Source organism: Crinia signifera, chromosome 4 (assembly GCF_055691185.1).
Source record: "Crinia signifera chromosome 4, ASM5569118v1, whole genome shotgun sequence".
NCBI lineage: Eukaryota > Metazoa > Chordata > Amphibia > Anura > Myobatrachidae > Crinia > Crinia signifera.
In genome coordinates, this window is record NC_139220.1 from 160,329,552 (window position 1) to 160,353,710 (window position 24,159).

Sequence of the window (24,159 nt, forward strand, 5' to 3'; positions counted from 1 at the left end):
TCAGGTGATTTGACTTGGCCATTGCGTAACATTCCACTAATTTGCCTTAAACTCTTTGATTGCTTTTGCAGTGTGCTTCGGGTCATTGTCCATCTGCACTGTGAAATGCCGTACAATGAGTTCTGAGGCATTTGACTGAATATAAGCAGATAATATTGCCCGAAACTCTTCAGAATTCATCCTGCTTTTCTCAGCAGTCACATTATCCATAAATAAAAAAACAGTTCTATTGGCAACCATACATGCCCACGCCATGACACTACCACAACCATGCTTCACTGATGAGGCAGTATATTTTGGATCATGAAGCAGTTCCTTTCCTTCTCCATACTCTTCTCTTCCCATTACTCTGGTACAAATTGATCTTTGTCTCATCTGTCCATCGGATGTTTCAGAACTGTAAAGGCCTTTTTAGATATTGTTTGGCAAACTGTATTATGGTCTTCCTGTTTGAGGCTCACCAATGGTTTACATCTTGTGGTGAACCCTCTATATTTACTCTTGTGAAGTCTTCTCTTGATTTTTTTCACCAGGAAAGTAATTCTTCTGTCATCCACCACACTTGTTTTCTGTGATCTTCCGGGTCTTCTGAGAGGGCGATGGTGCTGCGGGACCACGCATTGCCATCGCTATGGGATGTACACACGGAGTGATTTGTGCTTCATCTCTAATACCCCTTTTCCACTTGCAAAAATATCCCGGGTTTTTGCACATGAACGCGCATCAACCCGGGATTTAGTGCAGTGTGAAAGGGTCTTTGAGGGATATCCCGTGTTCAGCATTCCGGGATCTCTACCCAGGTCCTGACCTGGGTAGGATCCGGAATCGACACGGGATGCGGCCAGTGTGAATGGTCCCGTACCCGGGATCGGGTACACGGGACTTTAAAAAAGCTGCTGATTGGAGCTTTGTTTGGGCTCACAATGCTGATGTCATCTGTAATCGCACTGGAAAGCGGAAGAGAAGCCCTGGACATGTGCAGATCGGAGCAGACGGGCATCATGGCAAACTGGACGGACCAGGAAGTGAGAGAGCTCCTGAGCATAAGGGGCGAGGAGGAGATAAAACGCCAAATTACTGGCACAGTCAAAGATGCCGTGGTTTATAAAAACATATCAAAGCTGCTTGAAGCCAGAGGCATGATCCGGACACAACAGCAAGTTGTCAATAAACTGAAGACCCTGAGAAAGAAGTTCATGAAGGTGCATGACAACAACCGTAAAAAGAGTGGGGCTGGCCGCATCGAGTGGGAATATTATGACATCTGCGCAACCGTCTTCGGGCACACAGCTCTCTGCAATCCTGTGAGTCTGTCTTCAAGTTCACAGTACATTGCTGCAGAAAGCAGCCAAGGCCCTGAAGATACACAGACAAGTGAAGTCTGCCACTCATCACCCCTGCTAATTGAGGACACACCTGATTGTAGTGAGCATGAAACATCCACCCACCTGCCCAGCCCTGATGGCAGCATATCCGTCACCGTTGAAGAGGTCGTGGAAGCTGCGACCACTGACAGTGGGTTTCCACAAAGTGCCGTCTCCCCAACTTTGCAGAGAAACAGTAAGTTTATTTTTTAAAGACACATAGCACACTATAGGGTTAGGTTGGGGGTGGGGTGGAGGTGGAGCATAGGGTTATGCACAGCATAGTGGTCCTCCAGCAGTTGTGGAACTACATATCCCAGTATGCCTTGGCACAGTTTAAGCATTGCCTAATAGCAAAACTGTGGCAAGGCATGATGGGACTTGTAGGCTGTGGGAAGGGGGGGGGGGGGGGTGACATAATATACAGTTATCAAAGTATAACCTGCAGTGATGTCGCAGTGTGTACAAGGGCGTAACTACCATGGGTGCAGGGGGTGCAGCTGCTATGGGGCCCAGAGCTGAGAGGGGCCCATTTTGCCTGTCAAATTATTATATGCTTTATGCATTTTTTAGCATTAGGTGAGAAAAAGGGGCCCTTATAAACTTTTGCTATGGGGCCCACATGTTTCTAGTTACGCCACTGATTAAATAGTTTGCCAAAGCTGCTATTTTTATGTATGGTCATTTTCAATTTATATCTTATCTTTACAGTTTACAACGTTCCACCTAGAACGAAGAAAATGAACAAAGCGGGGCAAGCAGCTAGAGCCATGACAAGTGCCCTTGTTGAAGAGCTCCGAGAAATGGACAATGCTATGTCCACACAGGAGAATGCAAGGATCGACAAATTTTTAGAGGCCGAGCGTGAAATGCAGGACTCATTTCTTTCTAAAATCCTGTCAATGCAGGAACGCATGAATAGAGAGGCTCTTGAGCGTCATAGGGAATTGCAGCAAATGAACATGGCGTTCCTGGAACGTTTGTTCAATAATCCAAAAGCTCCAAGCCAACACCACAGCTCACAATACCCTGAACCGGGTTATTCCACATATCATCATGGACCATACTTTGGTTCAAGCAATGCTGCAAATGAGCAAACCTCAGAGTTTTCAGTTTTTCGCAATTTGTCTTAAAGCTATAGGCACATACTTAATTTTTTTTGTTTGTTTTGCACTTAAAGTGCCTCGGCACTAGTTTACCTCAGTGTTTATGTACCTGTAGTTCATTGTTTTGCACTTAAAGTGCCTCGGCACTAGTTTACCTCGTTGTTTATGCACTACTAGTACATTTTGTGTTGCACTTAAAGTGCCTCGGCACTAGTTTACCTCAGTGTTTATGCACTACTAGTACATTTTGTGTTGCACTTAAAGTGCCTCGGCACTAGTTTACCTCAGTGTTTATGCACTACTAGTACATTTTGTGTTGCACTTAAAGTGCCTCGGCACTAGTTTACCTCAGTGTTTACATACCCTCCAACATGACCCACTCCATTAGGTACAAAATGTTCTGCTCCTGGACTTCCCTGCCAGTGGCAGTTACAGAGGTTGGACTCCGGCATAGTCCACAATTCAAAGAGGGGGGTCACATCAACTGTCAGTGAGTCCAGGACAGTGATGTTTGGAGTGGCATTAGGTGTGGCTCCCCTTTTTGAACATTGGATTGTGCTGCAGCTCCAACTCTGCAACTGCCACTTGCAGGAAAGTCCAGAAACAGAGCATTTTGTACCTAATGGAATGGGCCATGTTGGAGGGCATGCGTTTATGTACCTGTAGTTCATTGTTTTGCACTTAAAGCAGGCATGTCCAACGTTGGCCCTCCAGACGCTCCGAAACCACACATCCCAGCATGCTCCGCCACAGTGTTGCTATTAGAGAATGCAAAAACTATTGCAAAGCATACTGGGATGTGCGGCCTCAAAACACCTGGAGGGCCAACGTCGGACATGCCTGACTAAAGTGTTAATGCACAACTGGTTGTGCATTCGGTTAGCTTGAAATGCTAAACTGCAAGCAATTCTTGTTTGGGATGGGGGGGTTGGGACGAGGGAGGTTGGGATGGGGGCGGTTTGGACGGGGGGTTGGTATGGGGGGATTGGGACGGGGGCGGTTGGGATGGGGGTGGTACGGGTGGAGGAGGGTTTCTTTATTGTTTTATTGTAGTGTCTATACAAAGGCAAAATGAAAGGCAAATAAAAATTGCACCTATAATCCAAAGGTGCTAAACCAAATAAAAAAATTATAATTTTAAACACCCTTGTCATCACTTTTTTTTTTAGTTAAAATGACCATTTCATATGGTATTTGCAGTGATTTCCCGGGATCAGTATGAATCAGTATGAATGGGGCTGTCCCGGGTCGATCCCGGGTCTGAATGCAGTGTGAAAGGGTACATTCCCGGGTAGTGTCCCGGGAAGCATCCTGGTACACATTCCCGGGTCTGACCCGGGACTGCAAGTGGAAAAGGGGTATAAGTGATCTAGACAGATCGCTTACAAAACAGGCAAAAATAGCCATGTGTCTATGGGCCTTTAGTAATATCCGGGCTTGAGAACAGACGGTTAAATCAAAGTAACTAAGCTACTAATTATCTCAGTGGTTCTCAACCTCGGTCCACACAGAATCACAAGTGAAATAATTAGGTCCACCTGTGGATCTTTTAAAATGTGTTCATGAGCAATGAGTGCACCTGTGCTGGGTGACCTAGAAAACCTGAAATGTTGGGGGTACTTGAGGACCGAGGTTGAGAACCATTGAATTAAGTTATCTGTGCCCAAGCAGCAATATCACTAAAACCTGGACTGTGCTTTGAGTTAAGAGGTTGGGAATGCATGCCTTACTGCATACATGATCTATACTCTGGGCCTAATAGCAACTTCAAACTGTAGTCAATGCTGTACGGACGAGTCATTTATCCCAAAAAGCTTACATTCTAATTACATAGTGAATACATGCACAGACTGGTTAGTAGCATAAAATCAACTGATCAGCTATTTAAATGTTTAAAATGTAAAGGTACGTTACTTGTTTAGTTTCACAGCGGCAGCATGGCCGCTCATAGGTGCACAGTTGTGCTCTGCAACAGTATTGGCTTTTCGTCTTGTTGCTACTATATAATTTAATGCAATTTTATTGTATTTTCATAAGTAATTCTTTTTTTTATTTTATTCTTTTAGGTATCTAGTAACAAATCTTATGGGAGCAGACCTAAATAACATCGTAAAGTGTCAAAAGTTGACAGATGACCACATTCAGTTCCTTATTTATCAGTTACTTCGTGGCCTCAAGGTAATAAGTTATGGGTCATGTTTCTGTGTCCTCTGTTTTGAATGGCTAGAGTTTTACTCTTCTAGTCTCCCTTTTCTGGGATGTTGTACTGTTTCGGAATTGACAGACCTTCCACTAGTACTGTACATCAAAATTATGCCTCTTGGGTCAGATGTAATGTTAGTCCACGTCTGTGTGGGGGATGCCTGTGGAACTAAATGTTTTGTTTTTATTACCGTATAAGCCGAGTTTTTCAGCCCTTTTTTTTGGCTGAAAAAGCCCTACTCGGCTTATACTCTAGTGTGGGTCTGGGCAGGCATTTGCCTGGGGCATCTGGAATGCCTAGGGGCTGGCTGAGGGTCACAGATAGTGGTGGGTTAAGGCAGAAAACAGGCTGTGGTATTGCGCGGTCAGCTCAGACATATGCTGAGCCTCTGCAGCGAGGGAGCAGGTACCTTCAGAGGGACAGGCGGCAGGACGCTGCACATAATAAATATGCTGGTGTAACGCTGGAGCGGGTACATGCAGAGGGACAGGCGGCTGGACGCTGTGCAGAATACATATGCTGGAATGACGATGCGGCCGACCGCTGGCAGAGCTCACATACTGTAGCTACGGCAAACCGGATTACAAGCACAGTGTGAAGACTGGCCGCACAGCGCGCGGCACGTATCTGCAGTCTGCACACTGTGCTTGTAATCCAGTTTGCATATTGAGCTGACCGCGCAATACAGTACCACACTATCATATTTATTCTGTGCAGCGTCCAGCCTGTACTTACAGTGGATGCGAGGAGGCTGGCTGCCACTGTCAAAGATGGCTGCCGGTCCTTAAGGAGTGCTGCTGAGCATGCCCAGACAGAGCAGCTCTTCCCATGGGCCTTTGCGGAGTCTGAGATTTGTTGCTCGTGACTCCGTGAAGTGTGCAAGTGCAGCCAGCCACCTTCCTTACCTTAAGTGCAGGGGTATATTTAAAAAAGTAAGTTTATTTTAAATAAAAAATTGTGTCCAAGAAAATAAAATATAGCAGACTGTCCACAGGGGCAGATTTATAAAGCCCAGCGAACTGAAAAGGTGGCTGGCAGTGGCGTAACTACTAATTCTGCTTCCCCTGCCGAAAATGCAGGGGGGCGCCTCCGCTAGTTTTAACAACAAACACCCCCCCCCCCCCCCCCAATGCGGTCGTTACCTTACCCAGTTGAGGGGAGCCGGGGTGCGGTGGAGGGGAGCCGGGGTGTGCGGAGAGGAGCCGGGGTGAGGGGTGGATGAGATGTTACCTCCTGTCGCATCTGCGCCTGGTCCCCGCTCTCCCGTCTACTGCTGCTAATCAAAAGTGACACTTGGAAAATGGCTGCCTACAAAAAGCAGACGAAAAACTGTCTGCAGTATAGGGGCAGCCATTTTCCGAGTGTCACTATATGTATTAGCAGCGCTGCAGTAGCCGGGACTCGGGAGAGCTGGGACCAGGCGCTGGCGGCAGAAGGCAGCGAGTAATGTCCCGCAGCCCCCCATGCGCCCACACCCGCTCAGCGCCTCCCCGCCACCGCGGGGGCTGCGGGACGATAGTTACGCCACTGGTGGCTGGTAATTTTTCACCAGCCAATCAGCTACTAACTGCCAAGTTACAGGCTGGGTTTGAAATATGAGCGTTAGGAGCTGATTGGTTGGTGATAAAGTACCAGCCACATTATCACTACACCAAGCTTAATAAATCTCCAATTATTTTGGTTGACCCTCTTTTCCACTGAAAGAGCTAGCTTATTTACTGTGTTTCTGTGAAATAAATATTCAGAAACATTTAACCTACTGATGTGTCAAATAAATTTACCAGTAGCTGCGGCATTTCCCACCCTAGGCTTATACTCGAGTCAATAAGTTTTTTCCCAGTTTTTTGTGGTAAAATTAGGTGCCTCGGCTTATATTCGGGTCGACTTATACTCGAGTATATACGGTAGTTTGAAAGAGGCAATTTACAAGCCATATTTTATGTAAATGACTGCCCCTTTAAAAAAAATCCAAATTTTGGCCAGCCGCCGGACTTGCAACACCTTACATCTGGCCCTTTATGATTTAATTTGCCTCCTACCAGCCAGATATTACAGCCAGTGCAGTGATTATTCCTGTTACTTTTACTATGTATGTATGTATGAATGAAGTCACCAGGGTTTTAAACAGTTGAACAATGCTTTGTCACTTAATGTAGGTGGAAAAATAATGTGAGACTTTATATTGTTTAAATAAAACTGTTATAGCTGAATATGACCACTTCATTTCTACAGTGTCTGTATTTTCCATTCATGTCTGACTTGTATGGCTGGGTGATATAGTGTAAGCTCGGTTTGTTTACTAAAGTTACATTTCTCTTCCACAGTATATCCATTCAGCAGGGATCATCCACAGGGTAAGGAACCATTTTTGATTGTCATTAAAGGAGACCTAAATTTTTTGCATTGCCCACAGTTTGTCAGGTCTTCAGCTGTGGCAGCACCAGCAATTGTGCTAGTTTAGTGTATTATGAACCAGATTGCTATGGGCCTAATCAGACCTGTTTGTTAGGGTCCGCATCAGTCCTCATCCCCAATGTCTGGGGTTGGCGTATGCTCAAACCCCGGGAGCGAATGGTTTTGAAGAGTTTCACACTCACTGAACCGTTCAGTCTGGGAAAGGGGGGCATTCATTCTGCAGGGCAGCATTTACCTGTTTGCTAGGCTCTGTGTATACGCATCCTAGCAAACAGGTCTGAATCAGGCCCTTAGTGTGGGATGGGTATCACATAAATGCAGCAGTAGGATTATCCTAGTACTAGTAAGACAGCTCACAGCAAATGCATAAAAAGCTAGATGTTTTACACTTTGACAGCGTTTCCGAGCCACACGGACACTCTGTGTGTGTGTGTGTGTTTGTGTATGTATGTATGTGAAGTCCAACCACGCACAGTCACCACGATATACACATGCGTCCTTTAGGCCAATATGTCTGCAGCTTTCTCCATAGAGCCCGAACATGGCTCAGACGTCCCACCAAGGTATGTTAAAGAAGGAGAGGAAGCGCACCAATGAGCAATAGAGTAAAAATGTATTTACTATAAAATCAAGCTCCATACATAATGAAGACTCATTGGCGGCTGTGACGCGCCCCGGTCTCCTCCATCTGCCTGGTGCGATCGTGGACTCTGTGTTTGGCTAGCAGATTGCTTTGATCTTATGTATGTGAGCTTGATTTTATAGTTAAATACATTTTTACTCTATTGCTCATTGGTGCGCTGCCTCGCCTATATATATATATATATATATAGATAGATATAGATATATATATATATATATATATATATATATATATATAGCAGTCCAACATACCCCAGCGGGTAAATAAACGGCACTCCGGAGACGGTTATAAGATGCAAGTAAAAGTGTATTAGTTTGGGGACGTTTCGAGGTGTTAGCCCCGTCCTCAGCCCAAATCCTACAGCACCACATACATAAACACAAAACATTTTTATACTCACAACCTCCCAGCACGCTGTCCCGCGCCACGGTCCCGGAATCGCTGACAGGAAGTCGTCACTGTGTGCTTCCGGTCACGGACGCCAGGGGAATGTTGCTAGGCAACTACCAGCTTGCGTCTCAGATCCCGGAAGCTAACTCCGGTGATCTCTCCACGATAGCGTCCGCACAGAGGACATCCAATAGCGGGGGAGTAAAAAGACTGGGGGCTGTCTAGGGAAACAGACAAAAAACAAAACTATAAATACATGAAGGAAATACATAAAAAAATACATGAAAAATACATAGAAATACATGAAAAGATACCCATCCACTTGTGGGACCGCCGGAGACCCGCACATGCACAGGGGAACAAAGCAGTAACCCACTGTGTTCTGAGCCAGATCGCCAGACAGTCACACAAATAAACCACAATATAAGAAAAGGCAATATAATAATGAACATGAGATGAAAATACACCTGTATAAATAAATGAATAGAGATTACATTAAACTGTTCCAGTTTATCTTCTCATTTAATCCTTTGGGTGAGATAGTGTTGAGCCGAAAGATCCATTCGGATTCTTTCTTCAACAACTTGAGGGCTCTGTTGCCACCCCGCATGGAATCTGCAACCTGATCAATAATGAAATGCCTGAACTCCGTGATGGAATGACCTTTAGATTTAAAATGGCGCGCCACCGGCTGATCCACATCCTTCCCTTTTAAAGAGAGGTTTATGGCAGACCGATGAAGCGCCATTCTATCACGAAATTGTCTTATTGTCTGGCCAATGTAGTATAGACCACACGGGCAGACAATTGCATAGACCACATGTGTGGTCCTGCAGGTGAGGACAGATCGAATGTCATAAGTTTTATTGGTGTGGGGATGTTTAAAGTTCTTACATGCAATCATGTGTTTGCATGTCTCACATGAGAAACAGCTGTAACAGCCTGCAGGTTTAGTATAAGTATTAGGTGGCCTAGGTATACCTATCCCTGTGATGTCAGATTTTACAAGTCGGTCCTTGAGATTGGGGCCCCTGCGGAAGGCCGCTAGGGGTCTTACAACTCTAAGACCAGGAAGATCAGGGTCCGTCTTCACAATGGGCCACAAAGCATTAGTAGCATGCTTAATAACTGGGCTAGCTACTGAAAAGGTACTCGCCCATGGTAAAATGGCTGCAGCATTTTTCTTTTTAGGAATAAACAGCTGAGATCTCGGCATCCTAAGGACCTGTTGTTTTTGCTTGAGCAGATTGCTCAAATCATAACCTCGAACTACAAATTTGTCAATGAGAGCATCCAATCTGGGTTCCACTTCGTTGGGATTACTGATGATTCTTTTGACCCTAATCATTTGGGAGAACGGGAGTCCCCGCTTGAGTGCTGGGGGATGATGGCTAGACGACATAAGGAACGTGTTGCGATCCACGTCCTTAAAAAACACATCAGTGCTAATGGTATTATTGCAAATAGTGACCGCAACATCCAAAAAATGGATGCTGGTGTCACTAAAAGCAGCCGTATATTTTATGGTCGATTCGCCATGATTGATGTCTACAAGCAATTTGGTTAACAATTCCTGTCCCCCTGTCCATAAAATGAAAATATCGTCTATATATCTAGTATATAGACGAAGATGGCAACTGATTGCCGGGTCATTGAGAAAAGTTATTTCCTCTTGTTTAAACATAAAAATGTTAGCAAATGACGGGGCCACCGCAGACCCCATCGCGCATCCTCTCTGCTGGAGGTAATACGCACCATCAAACAGGAAGTAATTCCTTTTAAGTGTTAGCCAGATCAATTGTAAGAACAGCTCATGGTCAAACAACATTGGGTCCAAGAATTGACCAATAAACAATTTGACAGCCTCCACACCACCATCATGAGGGATGGAGGTGTAGAGGCTGCACACATCCAGACACACCATTATGGTGTCATCTGGTACAGTACCCACATCCATGAGTAATTGCAAAAAACTGGACGTATCCTTAAGAAATGAAGGTTTTAACAATAGCAGGGGTTGTAAAATAAAGTCAAGCAGCTTTGCTACTGGCTGGTATAATGAATCCCTAGCTGCTATTATGGGTCGTCCCGGGGGAGTTTTGGCATTTTTATGAACTTTTGGTATAGAGTACAGTACAGGTACAACTGGCCATTCATTAAATATAGATTTAAACAGCTTGGATGAGATTTTATTATCAGCTACTGCACGTAAAAGAATGCCCTGAAGTTCCTTTTGATATGTACTGGTAGGGTTGGAATGAAGTTTCAAATAAACTGCACTATCTGCTAGCTGGCTATAAAGTTCTTTACGATAATCAGATATATCTTGCACGACAATGGCCCCGCCTTTGTCGGCGGGCCTGATCACTATGTCGTCATATTTGCCAAGCTGGCTGAGTGCCTGTGATTCACGAGGTGAAAGGTTTTTGCGATATTTGGCAGGAGCTGCCGCAAATTTATTCACAGAGTCATCCAACAATCTACCAAAAGTTCGAATGGCAGCGTTATTCGATACAGGGTCGAATGTAGATTTAGAGAAGCCTCTCAAGAATTTATCAAGTGGACCATCGGGAGGAGGGTTGTCTTTGGACTGGAAGTGCTCTTTGAGCCTTAATTTCCGTAACAGTTTATGGTGGTCACATTTCCAGTTAAAGGGGTCATGTAGGTTTGTAGGAACAAAAGTAAGTCCTTTGTTTAACACCTGTAATTCAATATCAGTCAACTCACGGTGGGAAAGATTAATCACAGCGGTCTCTTGTCTACACGCCTTGGAGGATTTCTTCTTATCTCGTCGATTCTGGCCCCCCCGACGGGTGGGCGGCGTCGATTTATGTCCCCAGATGTTGTGGGTGCCTGCCCTAAAGGGCCCGCATGCAAACTTGCTGCCTCATCAGAGTCTGAGACTAAGAAATCACTATCATTATTGGCGGCGATGGTTTCACGCTGTGTCCGACTACGTCTCCCCTTGGCTTGCCACGGGCGACGTCGTTTATTCTCATTGGACTGAGACTGGTTGGTTCCAGCCAACCATCCGTAAACACGATTGTCTTCATAGTCCGCATCCACCGTGCGTTGTTTATTTCTTTTGAATTTTAACAAATCATTTTTATATGAATTGCATTGTGTTTCCAGTTTGTCTAGCCATGACACATTAGCTGGATCATTCAGGGCAACATCATGTTCTTTCACAAAGTCTGCAATCTTGGCTTTGGTAGATTGAAGTTCCCTCCCGGATTCCTCAATCACCAGAATCATCAGATCCAGTGAACAACGGTTTAGTATGCCAATCCATTTTTGTACAAATTCTGGACTATACCTCCCAATTGTGGGAGTGTTCCTCACCCTAAATCCCCTGGGAATCCGTTTGGAACGGAAATAGTCTGACAAAGAAGTCCCGTGTAGTAAAAAGTCCGTCTCACGACGACGTAACCTGAACAGTTGTTGGTAAATCTCTTCAATTGAAAATTTAGGGTTATTGGTGGTGTCATCATGTTCACCACCAATAACCCTAAATTTTCAATTGAAGAGATTTACCAACAACTGTTCAGGTTACGTCGTCGTGAGACGGACTTTTTACTACACGGGACTTCTTTGTCAGACTATTTCCGTTCCAAACGGATTCCCAGGGGATTTAGGGTGAGGAACACTCCCACAATTGGGAGGTATAGTCCAGAATTTGTACAAAAATGGATTGGCATACTAAACCGTTGTTCACTGGATCTGATGATTCTGGTGATTGAGGAATCCGGGAGGGAACTTCAATCTACCAAAGCCAAGATTGCAGACTTTGTGAAAGAACATGATGTTGCCCTGAATGATCCAGCTAATGTGTCATGGCTAGACAAACTGGAAACACAATGCAATTCATATAAAAATGATTTGTTAAAATTCAAAAGAAATAAACAACGCACGGTGGATGCGGACTATGAAGACAATCGTGTTTACGGATGGTTGGCTGGAACCAACCAGTCTCAGTCCAATGAGAATAAACGACGTCGCCCGTGGCAAGCCAAGGGGAGACGTAGTCGGACACAGCGTGAAACCATCGCCGCCAATAATGATAGTGATTTCTTAGTCTGACTCTGATGAGGCAGCAAGTTTGCATGCGGGCCCTTTAGGGCAGGCACCCACAACATCTGGGGACATAAATCGACGCCGCCCACCCGTCGGGGGGGCCAGAATCGACGAGATAAGAAGAAATCCTCCAAGGCGTGTAGACAAGAGACCGCTGTGATTAATCTTTCCCACCGTGAGTTGACTGATATTGAATTACAGGTGTTAAACAAAGGACTTACTTTTGTTCCTACAAACCTACATGACCCCTTTAACTGGAAATGTGACCACCATAAACTGTTACGGAAATTAAGGCTCAAAGAGCACTTCCAGTCCAAAGACAACCCTCCTCCCGATGGTCCACTTGATAAATTCTTGAGAGGCTTCTCTAAATCTACATTCGACCCTGTATCGAATAACGCTGCCATTCGAACTTTTGGTAGATTGTTGGATGACTCTGTGAATAAATTTGCGGCAGCTCCTGCCAAATATCGCAAAAACCTTTCACCTCGTGAATCACAGGCACTCAGCCAGCTTGGCAAATATGACGACATAGTGATCAGGCCCGCCGACAAAGGCGGGGCCATTGTCGTGCAAGATATATCTGATTATCGTAAAGAACTTTATAGCCAGCTAGCAGATAGTGCAGTTTATTTGAAACTTCATTCCAACCCTACCAGTACATATCAAAAGGAACTTCAGGGCATTCTTTTACGTGCAGTAGCTGATAATAAAATCTCATCCAAGCTGTTTAAATCTATATTTAATGAATGGCCAGTTGTACCTGTACTGTACTCTATACCAAAAGTTCATAAAAATGCCAAAACTCCCCCGGGACGACCCATAATAGCAGCTAGGGATTCATTATACCAGCCAGTAGCAAAGCTGCTTGACTTTATTTTACAACCCCTGCTATTGTTAAAACCTTCATTTCTTAAGGATACGTCCAGTTTTTTGCAATTACTCATGGATGTGGGTACTGTACCAGATGACACCATAATGGTGTGTCTGGATGTGTGCAGCCTCTACACCTCCATCCCTCATGATGGTGGTGTGGAGGCTGTCAAATTGTTTATTGGTCAATTCTTGGACCCAATGTTGTTTGACCATGAGCTGTTCTTACAATTGATCTGGCTAACACTTAAAAGGAATTACTTCCTGTTTGATGGTGCGTATTACCTCCAGCAGAGAGGATGCGCGATGGGGTCTGCGGTGGCCCCGTCATTTGCTAACATTTTTATGTTTAAACAAGAGGAAATAACTTTTCTCAATGACCCGGCAATCAGTTGCCATCTTCGTCTATATACTAGATATATAGACGATATTTTCATTTTATGGACAGGGGGACAGGAATTGTTAACCAAATTGCTTGTAGACATCAATCATGGCGAATCGACCATAAAATATACGGCTGCTTTTAGTGACACCAGCATCCATTTTTTGGATGTTGCGGTCACTATTTGCAATAATACCATTAGCACTGATGTGTTTTTTAAGGACGTGGATCGCAACACGTTCCTTATGTCGTCTAGCCATCATCCCCCAGCACTCAAGCGGGGACTCCCGTTCTCCCAAATGATTAGGGTCAAAAGAATCATCAGTAATCCCAACGAAGTGGAACCCAGATTGGATGCTCTCATTGACAAATTTGTAGTTCGAGGTTATGATTTGAGCAATCTGCTCAAGCAAAAACAACAGGTCCTTAGGATGCCGAGATCTCAGCTGTTTATTCCTAAAAAGAAAAATGCTGCAGCCATTTTACCATGGGCGAGTACCTTTTCAGTAGCTAGCCCAGTTATTAAGCATGCTACTAATGCTTTGTGGCCCATTGTGAAGACGGACCCTGATCTTCCTGGTCTTAGAGTTGTAAGACCCCTAGCGGCCTTCCGCAGGGGCCCCAATCTCAAGGACCGACTTGTAAAATCTGACATCACAGGGATAGGTATACCTAGGCCACCTAATACTTATACTAAACCTGCAGGCTGTTACAGCTGTTTCTCATGTGAGACATGCAAACACATGATTGCATGTAAGAACTTTAAACATCCCCACACCAATAAAACTTATGACATTCGATCTGTCCTCACCTGCAGGACCACACATGTGGTCTATGCAATTGTCTGCCCGTGTGGTCTATACTACATTGGCCAGACAATAAGACAATTTCGTGATAGAATGGCGCTTCATCGGTCTGCCATAAACCTCTCTTTAAAAGGGAAGGATGTGGATCAGCCGGTGGCGCGCCATTTTAAATCTAAAGGTCATTCCATCACGGAGTTCAGGCATTTCATTATTGATCAGGTTGCAGATTCCATGCGGGGTGGCAACAGAGCCCTCAAGTTGTTGAAGAAAGAATCCGAATGGATCTTTCGGCTCAACACTATCTCACCCAAAGGATTAAATGAGAAGATAAACTGGAACAGTTTAATGTAATCTCTATTCATTTATTTATACAGGTGTATTTTCATCTCATGTTCATTATTATATTGCCTTTTCTTATATTGTGGTTTATTTGTGTGACTGTCTGGCGATCTGGCTCAGAACACAGTGGGTTACTGCTTTGTTCCCCTGTGCATGTGCGGGTCTCCGGCGGTCCCACAAGTGGATGGGTATCTTTTCATGTATTTCTATGTATTTTTCATGTATTTTTTTATGTATTTCCTTCATGTATTTATAGTTTTGTTTTTTGTCTGTTTCCCTAGACAGCCCCCAGTCTTTTTACTCCCCCGCTATTGGATGTCCTCTGTGCGGACGCTATCGTGGAGAGATCACCGGAGTTAGCTTCCGGGATCTGAGACGCAAGCTGGTAGTTGCCTAGCAACATTCCCCTGGCGTCCGTGACCGGAAGCACACAGTGACGACTTCCTGTCAGCGATTCCGGGACCGTGGCGCGGGACAGCGTGCTGGGAGGTTGTGAGTATAAAAATGTTTTGTGTTTATGTATGTGGTGCTGTAGGATTTGGGCTGAGGACGGGGCTAACACCTCGAAACGTCCCCAAACTAATACACTTTTACTTGCATCTTATAACCGTCTCCGGAGTGCCGTTTATTTACCCGCTGGGGTATGTTGGACTGCTACCTATTCTCTATTTCTGGCACCGGGGCAAGCTGCTATTACTTCTATTGAGTGCCGGCAGACTCTGGATTTCTATATATATATATATATATATAGTTCCACTTGTTTTGCTGTAACAAAATTCGGAAACATTGTTGAGTTTTTTTTTATATTTTTACAAAATAATTTTGTTTTTTAGGACTTAAAACCCAGCAATTTAGCTGTAAATGAAGACTGTGAGCTAAGGGTAAGAATTGCAATTGACATCTGTCCATTTATACTGATTACAACCACAAGCTGAACTTTTAAAACAAATGTATATGAAAAATAGACTTAACAAATGTCTGACACCGTTAATAACCCTATATTTTCTCCACCTTGCAGATTCTGGATTTTGGTTTGGCACGACAGACAGACGATGAAATGACTGGATATGTAGCGACCAGATGGTATCGAGCTCCAGAGATCATGCTAAACTGGATGCATTACAACCAAACAGGTAGCGTGATGGGATACACATGGAATCTGTTCCCAGAAACAGTTTATACTTCAGTGGGTATTATGCATATTTCAAAATACATGGTCATACTGAGTCTAGCTTCATTCTGAGTATGTAGTTCCAGGGTGACTTCATGTACCTTTTTTTATAATCTAAATATATATGTATGTGTAAGGCTAACTAATCCTCACTTCTGTGTGGCGAAGTACCGTCATTGACCACTAGAGGACACTTGACGGACCACATTACTCCTTAACAAAAAGTGAAAATGATCTGTTTCAAACTTGGTGGATATGGAGAGAGGGAGTTATAAAGACAGATTAGAGGTAGGAACAAATAGAGACTGGGGGTGGAGTGGAGAGTTTGTGGGCTAAAAACTTTCACAGCTCAAAGTGAATGTACATTGCAGAAGCAGTCATTTTGACAGGCTTTTAACTAGTGTACAATAATTCTTTCAAACTTGGCAGGGAAGTGTACAATTGTCTTTTGGAGTGTTTCATCCTGTGCCAGGATGGTTATAGCTACTTGTTCAAATACCTTCCACAAGGGCATATACTAGTCCGGTACTCTGGTCTCTGGTTCAGTTGTGCTGCCACAGAGACCAGACCTGAAACCAGGGTGATAGCCAAAAAAAGTAACACTCATGAGTGATCTAATGGATGGAGCATGGAAACAGGGTTAAGAAGAGAAAATAGGATGTTTACAGGGAGTAAATAAGTGCAAAGCTTTATTAAATATATTATAGTGTGTATCTTTTTTTTTTTTTTTTTTTTTGCAGTTGACATCTGGTCGGTTGGATGCATCATGGCAGAACTTCTGAAAGGCAAAGCTCTCTTTCCAGGAAATGATTGTATCCTTCTACTGCAGAGGTTCTCAAACACCGTTCACGTTTTACAGGTCACCCGGCAGGTGCACTCATTACTGGCTGACACATTTTAAAAGATCCACAGGTGGAGCCTATTACTTCACTTGTGATTCTGTGAGGAGACATGGAAAACATGCACCGTGTGGGGTCCTGATAATTGAGTTTGTGAACCTGTTTTCTACTGTAATGCCCTCTGTCTGGCAGTTGTCAAAATCAGAGCATGTTTGTATGATTGTGTAAATTGATTAGTGTTTAATTACTAATGTAAAGTAATTAAATAAATAATGGAAGTCTGTTTTAAAGGTACACCTCTACAAAAGCAGTAGGGTTATATTTATCCTGTAAAGCTGTGTACACACGGGGGAGATGTATTGCTCAGCAATATATTGCTCAGTGTCTGTCTCCTTTTCATCAGCGACCAGAGATGGTCGCTGATGAAAGGGAACCTCTGCCGGGGGAACCGCAGAGGGAATCGGCTGGTCGCAGGCAGACCATATTGCCAGTGATAAATGCCCGTGTATACACACCTTAACCCCTTTTTCAAATATCCTTAGAATTGAAGGGTTACTAAAATATATGGATGCGTCTAATGATATGAAGCACAATTCACTGTTCATGTGTATATTATATTACAATACATAAGTGATACCACATATTCTACTGTAGATTATATTGCTATAACTGATTACTGCATTTATTTTCATTACTTCCTGTTTATCAACTAAAACCATCTTATCGTTTTAAAGGTAAGTTGTCCACTCATTTTATAGCCAGGATTAGGGGGAATTCAGTTAACTCTAGGACTTACCACAGGCTTTTAGCTTCCAGGTTAAGAGCATGGATTCACTATCGGGTGCAATGTGACATCGCATTCTATCGCATCTTCGCGTGCTAGGAAAAAGCACTTGGGCACCATATCTCACATGCCATCTGCAATGCCACATGGGTGCTGGAAGAGGGCTGGCGGCAGGCAGCATTGTAGCTCAGTGCTGTGCAATGGAGCTGGCAGGGGGTCCGCGACAGCAGCAGAATTTGCAAAACAATTTAAAACACTGAGCGGCCCAATGGCTGAGAGAGCTTCACATTCGGGTGGCTGCTGATTGGCTGAGAGAGCTCTCTCAGACAATCAGAGGGCTGCCCAGTGTTTTGAATTGTTTCTTCAAATTCTGCTGACCCTGCGCCCTCCTGCACAGCTCTGCGCTATACTGCCGCCCGTGCTCCTGCTGCACGCTCCCCAAACCGGACACCTGCCACTGGTGCTCCTGCTGCCTGCCAATGGCATTGCATTACATTACTTAAATATTATGTGCAGCACATATCTATCGATTCGAACAGCGGGCCCACGTCTCGCATTAGGTGACCATTCGACGTGCATACAAACCTTCAATTTATCACACACATGCAAGGATTGTATGCAATATCACCCTAGTTTATGGGCAACATTACTGTTTGCAGTAAGCACCGAGGGTGCATGTAACACAGATTTTTGGTCACATCTGAGAGAGTTAAAACAGAAACCTGCATTAAGTGCACCCTTAAGGCCCCCATACACTGGGCCAATTCCGACGAATTGGCCCAAATCTGGTCAGGTCTGATGCCCGGTCCTATGTCCGAGGTCGGTGATCGGACCTGCTGGCCGTCCGACTACCTAACCTTTGACCTCTCTCCCGGTGGGGAGCAGGGTCGCATGCGATCCATCAGAACAAATTGTAATGGATTGCATGTGTCCCTGCCATCCGGGAAGGTCCCGGGCAGCTTGCAAGGTATCTGCTGGCCATACACTGTTGCGAGACATCACACCAGTGTGTGGCCACCTTTTTAGAAGGATGCAAGACAACAAACTTTTCTTTTTCTTTTTTGGTACTTATGTAGTAGCCAGGCGCCCACTAAGCAAATAGCTTAGTGGGCGATTCTGCGTAAGAAAATCGCATGCGTTTTTTTGCATGCGATTTTCCGATGTGAATTTATTCACTGCTCTCTGGCCTTGGGCTGTGCGATGAGATCGCATTGCGTGCGATCGCATCGCACCTCCCGCAAAATAGGGTGTGATGCCATTTAATGTGGTATACAGTTGTATGACGTCCAATGGGACTTGGGCACCCCCCCCCCCACTTTCCACACAACCCCGAAGCGTGGCTAGCGTAGCGAGCCCCACTAGGGGTGGCAGAACGCATCCTCCTGACCTTTTCATACCCCCACTATCCACATTGGCGTGGAGTTGATTTTATATAGTATGGCGAGCGCAGCGAGCCACCGAGCCCAAAGCATGGCGAGCGGACGCAAATTACATTACATGGCTTCCGCGTCCTCTCGCCACACTATATAAAATAAACTCCACGCTGACGTGGATAGTGGGGGTATGAAAAGTTCGGGAGGATGCGTACCGCTGCGCTCGCCACACTTCGGGGTGGCGTGGATAGTGGGGGGTGCCTAAATCCCATTGGATGTCATACAAGTGTATAGTACATTAAATGGCATTGCACCCTATAGAGAGCAGTGAATAAATTACATAGGAAAATCGGATCGCATGCGATGCGATTTCACTGCGGTGCCGTACGTATTCAAATTGGGCACCCGGCTACTACATAAGTAACTTTTTTTTTTTTTTGGAAGCTTTTTGCTAAATTGTGGAGTGGCTGCTTATTTATGAAGTTTGTTAGAATAACCTGTTTATAAAATAAAAATACAAGAAAAAAACAAAAGGAACAATTCCTAAATACCTGTAGATATTGACCAGCTGAAAAGGATAATGGAAGTTGTTGGCACACCTAATTCTGAATTTCTAATGAAAATTTCATCTGAACATGTGAGTTCTATATGCATTGTAATAATTCATGTGAAAGATGGCACTGAAGCGAGCACTCTCTTTTGTAGGCTTATGTAACATATTTATAATGGTTATTTTGTTTACCTTTTTGTGTATGTATTGCAGCTTGTACTGTAACTTTTTATCTTTTTACCATCAGGCTAGGCGATATATTGAATCCTTGCCATACATGCCACAGCAAGACCTGAATGAGATGTTTCGAGGTGCCAACCCTCTAGGTGTGTTATTTTCCTCTCAATGTTTGCAGTCTGCCACTTGAAATAAAATGAATATCTTGAGAATATCAACAAATATATTGTTTCCAGTATGCATGAAAGATGTTATATGGTGTTTATTAAATTTTCATAAGCCGCATAATGCTGATGAGTCTTTTTGTGTTTTCTGTTTAGCTATTGACCTACTGAAGAGGATGCTCCTTTTAGACAGCGATAAAAGGATCTCTGCCTCTGAAGCTCTTTCACATCCTTACTTTGAGCAGTATCATGATCCAGAAGATGAGCCTGAAGCGGAGCCATATGATGAATCTATAGAGAACAAGGAGCGCACTATTGATGAATGGAAAGGTAGCGAGCTTCTGTGCAGAACCATTTTTTTTTTTTTTTTTAGTGCTTGCATGCATGTATGTACATGGAAACGTAGCGTTTTAGACATATTTAAATCTGTCCAGTGTGTGTTGCCTGTTCAACCACATTTTATAAGTTTACTTTTTTTTTTCCAAGGTAAAGCTTTAGCTAGTGGCTTTCAAATGCGGTCCTCAAGGCACAGCCAGGGTAGTATTCAATGCCTCTTGCCGTGCCCGGCGAGGGGGTTAAACAGCGCTGTTTTACCCCCTCATTGGCCACTCGCCCTAGTCAACGTTCCGGGGGAATCTTCGGGAATCAACGTTCCGGGGGAGCTGTCACCGCTCGCCAACGGCATTGAATAGACCCTCAACTGTCCAGGTTTTTTAGAATATCAATGCTTAAGAGCAGGTGACTAGTTTCATTCTACAATCTGTGCACAAACATTGATAGCCCTATAACCTGGACTATTGGGGAGCCTTGAGGGCTGTGTATGATATCTAATGATCTAAGCTATTATTTCATACATGTTTCTCATTATTATATTTTTTGCTTCTTTTTAATGTGAGCAACATGACTGCTCCTATCTGCAGTCACCAGTTGTACACAAGCAATATAAGGGCAGCTTCTATTACATTTCCCAGGTGGCATGTGGGCTGCTCGATCAGCAGTGATCAGCTGCAAGAAAGGTACTGGGGTGAGGAAACCAGGAGGTGCCTCTGAGAGGCAGCTGCTGGAAGATTCTCACGTAGTCATCTAGTAGAAATTTCTGCCTGTTTGCATCAAATATGATCAAGTTTAGGGAATGCCCAAATTGACCATGTCAGGCAAGTGGATAGAGTTATGTTCCCTATACAGTGAAAGCAGTTTTGATTATTGGACTTATGTACATTAATGGGAATTCACTGGGGTCCATTGGCATCATTAAACTGCTTAATTAAATTGCCTTCATTGACATGGGGACAATGCTACTCGACATCACTCGATCAGTGATTCAATATGTTTGTGGCTTGCAATGCACAAACACCGCCTTCGTGGTCCATTTTTAATAGTCGTTTGTAGGTCAGTGGCAAAAGTATTTGTGAAAGAAATGTAATGCACAAAACCCCATTGATAAACATTCTTATTGTATTATCCAATCCTCCTGCTTAGTGACTGTCCTTATGGTGTGTACACACTTGTACAATGTGCATAAGATTTTGACTATATATAGTCAAAATCTCATCTGGATCTCATGCAGATTGTATGGGTTTCAACCCTTGCGATCCTGATGCGCGCTCCCGTATCGCAACCAGAAAGTCTTGGCTGCATAGACTATATAGTGCAGATCTGCACTATATAGTCTAAATTGTACAAGTGTATTGTTTTACGGTGAAATTTATTTGGATGGTTGGGAAATTAGATCTGTACAACACACTTGTACAATGTGCATGAGATTTTGACTATATAGTCAAAATCTCATCTGGATCTCATGCAGATCGCACAGGTTTTAACCCTTGCAATCCCGATGCGCGCTCCCGTATCGCAGCCAGAAAGTCTTGGCTGGATAGACTATATAGTGCAGATCTGCACTATATAGTCTAAATTGTAATATAGTCTAAATTGTACAAGTGTGTACACACCTTAAAGCCAGCAACATGCCATCTTGCAATCTGTTTGTTTGACCCTCCCATGAACCAGCCAGATCCATCTACTTTGTCCTGCTAAATGTTTTGCCAAATTGACATTGTGTTGCCTCCCTTTTACTCTTCTCAGACATTCAATTATATGAGCTCTCCTTAATCTGGTTTTGATGTTGCCTGATTTACTGTACAAATCTTAGATCCAGCAGTTGCAAGCAGCCGTTTGAATTATCTTTTGTTCCCCGTGGCATTATAAATCCTCTTTGTTTTAAGTTATTAGACTAATACTAAGTACAGTAGGTCATTTTTTTCCATAATATTGTTTTTCTTAATAAAAAAATATATATATATTTTCTAATTTGAGGAAAAATGCAAATGAATTTTAGGATCACATTCTATGCTTCTGAAATGAAGATCTGCAAGTTGAGTTAAACAAAATTAAAATGTGTAACGCAAAGGGCAGTATGCGATAACGTGTGAGATGCAGGCTGTTTGATTTTTACCTTTCTAAACAATTGTCACTTTAAAAATAATGGCAGACTTGCAGAAATTCCATAACGGTCAATTACATATTGTCAATAGTCTGCAAATAGAGGTTTCTATATATATGTAGGGGTTGTATTTTTATTTTTTTTCATTCTATAATAACTTACAGCTACAGTATGTTGTTATTTATTGCAGGGAAGACTGTTTTTACATTTGTGGTTTAATCCATTTTTATTTATTTATTTTTTCAGAGATAACGTACGAAGAAGTCATTAGCTTTAAGCCTCCTGATATTAAAATTGATGATCTGGAAATTGAGCCGTGAAGATGGCTTTTACGCACAATGGACATTTAGAAAGTTGGCTTTTGCAAGTTGAATGGCTTCTGTTGACCAAAGATACGAGAGACCTGAAAATACCGGAATTCATTTACCTACTGCCTTGACATAATGTGTAAACACAATACTTTTCAAACTGCTCATAACCTTAAAAAAAAAATTCAGGCGCTTATTATAATGTTGATATCTGAAACCATTTTAATCACTGCAAACACTAGCATTTTCTATACATACCAGTGTGGAAAAGGTGGTAACCAGTGGCAACCAGTCCGATGATTGTCATTTTTAAATACTGTAATAAAATGAAATGTGTAGCAATATGTTTTTCCATACTGATTGCCTGTATAGATTTTCCATGGATTTCCCCCAATGTGGCCTACTCCTTCGAATAATGTTTTTGGAACCTACTGGCCCTTTCATTTGTGTAATTGGCAGATACAGGTTATTGAATTTCTGCATAGTATGCTCATTTCTTTATTGGAACTGCTAAAGGATTCAGAGATCCATTCTGGTTGGATTCACTGTGGCACAGAATCTGTTCTAAACCAATCTGGTTAAACTGTACTACTTCTTCTAGTTCTGATCATCCTTCACTAGCACAGTGATGTGAGGGTGTCCAGTCTCTTCTTTACATGCATTGCTAGACTCTTGAAACAGCATGGCATGGTACTTTCTCTGAAACATAATATTTTCCATAAATGTGAAAAGCTACTTTTTAGTGTGTGATATCTGCATGTTACAATTAAGTTATGAAAGAAGAGATTTAAAAGTAGAGTACTTGCATATGTACAAATATTCTCTATAGGCAAAAGTGTGTTCCTCAGGAGGAGATTACTTTTGCCAGCTTTAATAGTGGGTGGTTGGGTGGGGTTGTGCCCCCCTGGTTCTGTCTGGAAGATCAAATCCAAGAAATGTCAATGAGCCTTGTATTTGTCCTGCTGCCAATAAAATAGTTCTTTTACCTTTATTTTATTTGAGTCTACATCTTCCTACACTATCAGATGCTTAAAAGCCATCTTAAGCGGTGAGTAATAATTATAATTCACACTCTGTGAGGGAAGTTTTGGCCAATCATTATCTCGGCTGGTTCCGAATAGGATCTGGTGTGATTGTGTCTGAGAATGCAGCTTATTTACTAAGCTGCAGCGTTCTCAAGATTCATATTTCCCGGTGGTGAAATAATTCGTATTTGGCTGCCTTGTCAATTTTTCTCCTGTATTTTTAGAACCAGCATCGACTCAAAGAGCCTGAGGATGGTTATGCTTAAGATAGGTAAAGGGTGGTCTATTTGCCATTTTTGGTATTTTGAGCTCAATTATTGTCTGAATGAAAGTACATTTCCGAGTTGCCCTAGTGCCTATGGAAACCCTACCAAGTTTGGTTAATGGTCTATTGATTTTTATTTCTACTGTGATTTTTTTTTGTTTGGAAATGAGAAAAATTGTACGGTTTTCAGTTTTTGTAAATGTTCAGTTGGGAGATTCCCAGCCGAGAATGGGACATTGGACAATGGGACATTCATACCCATTTTATCTTGCCTATACGTTCAGGGGCAGTCCTTTCTTCAGATTGATCAGTAAATATAATATCTTTGTGTTACAGTTAGGATATGGCTAATGCGATCCATATAAATGTGTAGGTGGTGGAACATGATAGAAGTATTGTTTTGTTTCAGAAAACAATTGGGCTAGTAATAAATGAGAAATATTAGCTTTGGGAGTGGGAAAGACTTAT

At 43.2% G+C, this 24,159-nt stretch overlaps 2 protein-coding genes across 2 annotated transcripts in view; both read left to right on the forward strand.

The window, feature by feature from the left end:
* Positions 1-23,392, forward strand: part of MAPK11 (mitogen-activated protein kinase 11) — a 54,031-nt gene extending 30,639 nt beyond the window's left edge. Inside the window, exons 4-12 of the mRNA XM_083182867.1 lie at positions 4,537-4,648; positions 6,998-7,027; positions 15,429-15,476; positions 15,614-15,728; positions 16,507-16,578; positions 19,320-19,399; positions 19,560-19,638; positions 19,810-19,983; positions 22,340-23,392. Coding sequence (XP_083038993.1) covers positions 4,537-4,648; positions 6,998-7,027; positions 15,429-15,476; positions 15,614-15,728; positions 16,507-16,578; positions 19,320-19,399; positions 19,560-19,638; positions 19,810-19,983; positions 22,340-22,413 — 784 coding nt within the window. The 3' untranslated portion in view covers positions 22,414-23,392. The remainder of the gene's footprint in view (positions 1-4,536; positions 4,649-6,997; positions 7,028-15,428; positions 15,477-15,613; positions 15,729-16,506; positions 16,579-19,319; positions 19,400-19,559; positions 19,639-19,809; positions 19,984-22,339) is intronic.
* Positions 691-2,901, forward strand: LOC146074585 (uncharacterized). Its single transcript, XM_083182868.1, has 2 exons — positions 691-1,560; positions 2,076-2,901. The coding sequence occupies exons 1-2, from the start codon at positions 924-926 to the stop codon at positions 2,495-2,497; spliced, it is 1,059 nt and encodes a 352-aa protein (XP_083038994.1). The 5' UTR covers positions 691-923; the 3' UTR covers positions 2,498-2,901.
* Positions 23,393-24,159: the final 767 nt, after the last annotated feature.

Coding starts and splice junctions, on each gene's coding strand:
- LOC146074585 (XM_083182868.1), top strand. CDS start 924: ATGCTGATGTCATCTGTAATCGCACTGGAAAGCGGAAGAGAAGCCCTG. Junction 1,561..2,075: donor CCCAACTTTGCAGAGAAACA/GTAAGTTTATTT, acceptor TTATCTTTACAG/TTTACAACGTTCCACCTAGA.